This window comes from Atta colombica, unplaced genomic scaffold (assembly GCF_001594045.1).
Source record: "Atta colombica isolate Treedump-2 unplaced genomic scaffold, Acol1.0 scaffold39, whole genome shotgun sequence".
Taxonomy (NCBI): Eukaryota; Metazoa; Arthropoda; class Insecta; order Hymenoptera; family Formicidae; genus Atta; species Atta colombica.
Genome location: NW_017259498.1, coordinates 248505 through 252457, shown reverse-complemented (window position 1 = coordinate 252457; position 3953 = coordinate 248505). Strand labels below are relative to the sequence as shown.

General features: G+C 44.1%; 1 protein-coding gene across 1 annotated transcript; it reads left to right on the top strand.

Moving 5' to 3' along the window:
* Positions 1 to 603: 603 nt before the first annotated feature.
* On the top strand, positions 604 to 3662 carry LOC108691087. The gene is made up of 4 exons (XM_018198725.1): positions 604 to 742; positions 1612 to 2027; positions 2877 to 3022; positions 3134 to 3662. Exons 1-4 carry the CDS (start codon positions 604 to 606, stop codon positions 3660 to 3662), a joined length of 1230 nt encoding a protein of 409 aa, XP_018054214.1.
* Positions 3663 to 3953: the final 291 nt, after the last annotated feature.

The following is a 3953-nucleotide window of genomic DNA, read 5'->3' as shown; positions in this document are numbered from 1 at the left end:
GATAAGGAAGTTGCACTTAATGCAACTTCTCCCCCCTCCTTTCTAGCGAATTATGCTTCAAAATCATCTAATAGCGAAAAAGCCATGCTTTCGACTGCGATTGTGCTCGTCTGCGACAGCGACGGCTCGCGCAGAGCGTGTTGAGCCTTGTTGGATTGTGGATCGCAAGCGAACTTCATAACCAAGAAATTTGTGGAAGATCTCGATTTGGAAACGCGTCCATCAAATGTCTCGATCTGCGGTGTCAATGGCTCGGTAACCTCGTCTAATCACGTGATTAGAATCCAATTACAATCGCGACTCAATTCGTACACCGCGGCTATCGAATGCATTGTTACTGATCAGATTACTGGCAAAATTCCGACGTTTTCTTTGGAGCGGAACAAATTGAATCTTCCGCGCAACATTCTCTTAGCTGATCCGCGATTTCACATATCATTGATCTTTTAATCAGAGTAGACTTGTTTTGAAATCTGATATGCGTCGGTTAAGACAAGCATCCAACTCTCCAAAAAACGCGACTGGGCTGGATTTTGGCGGATCATTTGGACAGCACCATATCGACCGCCTCAAAGGTCCACTCGTTTCACGCGTCCGTAACTAATGCGAAATTACACGAATATCAGTGCCTGGCAAATGGACGAGATCTCCATGCAACCGCACAATTATGATACACAAGATACAATGGAGGAAAACATTTGCAAGCGTCACTTTTTAGACAACGTGTCTCAAAATTCTCAAGGTAAATATACAGTCAAGCTTCCAATCAAAGAGCAAATAGTAAGTAACATTTGCGATTCGCGTGAATCTGCTCTCAAGCGATTGAAGGGCATAGAGAGACGTTTCAAGCGCGACTCTACACTTAAATTTCAATACGCGGCGTTTCTCGACGAATATGTACCGCTGGGACATATGCGACGCGTAGAACCATCAACTGCGGAAGAAACAATATCGTTTTATCTTCCATACCATTGCGTCTTCAAAACGATTGAGCAAGCATCGAAAATCCGTGTTGTATTCGATGTATCTTGCCGCAGCAGTTCCGGCGCATCGTTAAACGACGCCTTTCTAGTGGAATCGATTGTTCAACAAGATTTGATCTCAATTTTAATGCGCTTCCGTTTTATCTATGTCATCACCGCTGACATCATAAAAAAAAATGTATCGGCAAATTTTAGTACATCCGTCACGCGCCTGCAGAGAATTCTCTGACGCAACGACCTCTCTGCTAATGTCGATACGTATGAACTCACTACCGTCACGGTACAACTTCCGCATCATTCTTGGCCACCAGATGCCTTCAGCCGAGCAGCATGCTCATCAATTCACTTGCGGTTCAGCATGCGTCCTTCGAAATTTTTATGTCGATGATATGCTCACCGGAGATATAATCGACGAATTAAAACTATCGCGATGAAACTATTCAACTATTAAAATTAGGAGCATTCGAGTTAAGCAAATGGGCCTCGAACTGCCCTGAACTATTGCAAATAGACAATCGTGATATCATATGCCAGTTATCATCAGAGATAACGTTATGAACTCACAACTGTATTCTGGGCTTGCAATGGAATCAGTGTCAGGATACGTTTCTCTGCAAACTTGATACAGAAACTCACGTTGTATCAAAATGGGTCATACTTTTCGAGGTCACTAAACTTTATCTTCTGGGTCAGGTCATTGTGATCGCAAAACTCATCCTGCAAGATTTGTGGCAATTGGCCATCCAATGGGACGAGTCCGTTCCTCAGGACATCCACACTCATTGGATTCCTTTCAGAACACAGATGAGTGATTTAAATCAACTAAGAATTCCTCGATGCGTTAAACTAAATGCCCATCAACCAATTGTGGAAGTGCACGGATTTTGCGACGCCAGCCAACACGGCCTGCATATACATTCGCGCCAAGCTCGGTATCACTCCAAGTTACTGTGCTCAAAATCTCGCGTCGCATCGCTCAAGACTGTCTCGCTACCGCGATTAGAGCTATCGGCCGCCTTACTATTGGCGCGCTTAATCAATAAGGTTAGAGAGTCTTTGAAGCTCTCGCAATGCTTGACTTATCTATGATCGGACTCAACAATTGTATTAAACTGGATAACCTCTCCCTCGCGGCGGTGATCAGTTTTTATGGCAAACAGGGTGAAATTCAGAAATCAAACATTGGCGTCATGTTGCATCCTGTGACAATCCTGCCGATATATTGTCGCGAGGGCTAAGCCCCTATGACATAATCAATGCTGAGAGGTGGTGGAATAACCCCGAATTTCTAAAATGGGATGAAGAACACCGCCGCCCAGTGTCTTCCCGCATTTAGACAATGATCTTCCCGAACAAAGGAAAATCCACGTAGCCGCTTCTACCTTCCATCCTTACATCATCGACTTGCTAAATAAGTATTCCAATTTAAGTAAAATATGCTGCATCATAGCATATTGTTTAAGATTATCCAAGGCTCATCGGGAACACACGGTATCTACTTTCATGTCCTCCGTTGAAACATCTACCGCTTTAAATTGCATTTGCAGAGCAATGCAACAATGAGCGTTCTATCGCGAATATAAAGCCCTAGTCAAACGAAATTGTAAACGCTTCTAGCGATATTTTATCGCTATCTCCGTTTTTACATTTTTACCGAAAGCGGACTAATGCGAGTTGGCGGGAGATTAAAAAATTCATATCTCGCGTTCAATGCGTGCCATCCAATTCTCCTGCCACGCAAACACATATTAACCCAGCGTATTATAGAGCATGAACACACACGAAACTTACACGCGGGTTTGCAAGCCACGATTTCGTGCGCCAGCGCTTTTGGCCGCTATCATTGCGATCCACCATATATGGAATAATACAAAAATGTGTAACCTGTTTTAGGGCAAAACCCAATCAGAAGCCTTAATAGGCTCATTACCAGCCAGCCGAGTTAACGTATCTAGACCTTTCTCTCGCTGCGGCGTAGACTATGCCGGGCCGCTCTTGTTACGTGAGAGAAGGCGTCGAAACGCGCGGAGTCACAAAGCGTATGTTTCGCTTTTTGTGTGCTTCGCCATGAAGGCGGTCCATCTAAAGTTAGTAAGTGACCTTACGTCCGAAGCTTTTATTGCCGTTTTTAAGCGATTCATTTCGCGTAGGGGTAGACCCACGCACATATATTCAGAAAACGGGATCACCTTCGTGGGTGCTCATAGACAAATTCAAGAGTTATATGACATGTACAATGATTCACAAGTCCAGTCCGAGATTAAAAATTTTCTTTGCGAATTAGAAATTTCTTGGAGCTTCATCCCGCCTAATGCGCCTCATTTTAGAGGTCTATGGGAGACAGTCGTAAAATCTAAAATCAAATACCACATAACTCGGATTGTGAGCAAGGTGTCTCATTTGACCTTCGAGGAAATGCAAACGACCCTCTATGAAATTGAGGCGATCCTCAATTCGCGTCCTCTCTTACCATTAAGCGCCGACCCTAACGATCTAGCGTATCTAAGTTCGGGACATTTCTTGGTTAGCACGCCTTTGAATGGTCTTCCTTGTGTTGATTTGAGCGACGTCAACGAAAATAGGCTACTACGGTGGCAACGCGTAGAGCAAATCCGGCAATATTTTTGGCGCAGGTGGAGTAATGAATATCTTCATTCCCTACAAGCCCGAACCAAATAAATGGCTAACAAGGAAACTCAGCTATCGACTAATCAATTTGTGCTCGTAAGGCAGCCAAACTTAGTTTCGCTTCTCAGTGGGAAATGGGGCGGGTTCCTACGTGGAAATCCATCCTGGTCCCGACGGCATCGCGCGTACCGCAACTGTCAAGACTGCCAAGAGTTCCTACGTGAGGCCATTGTCTAAACTATCAATATTACCAATTTAAACCTAGTCGATGCGTTATCAAACATTTAGTTTTAAGTGTTTTTAGCTATTACCTTCTGATTATATCGTATCTCGCGCAGGCTT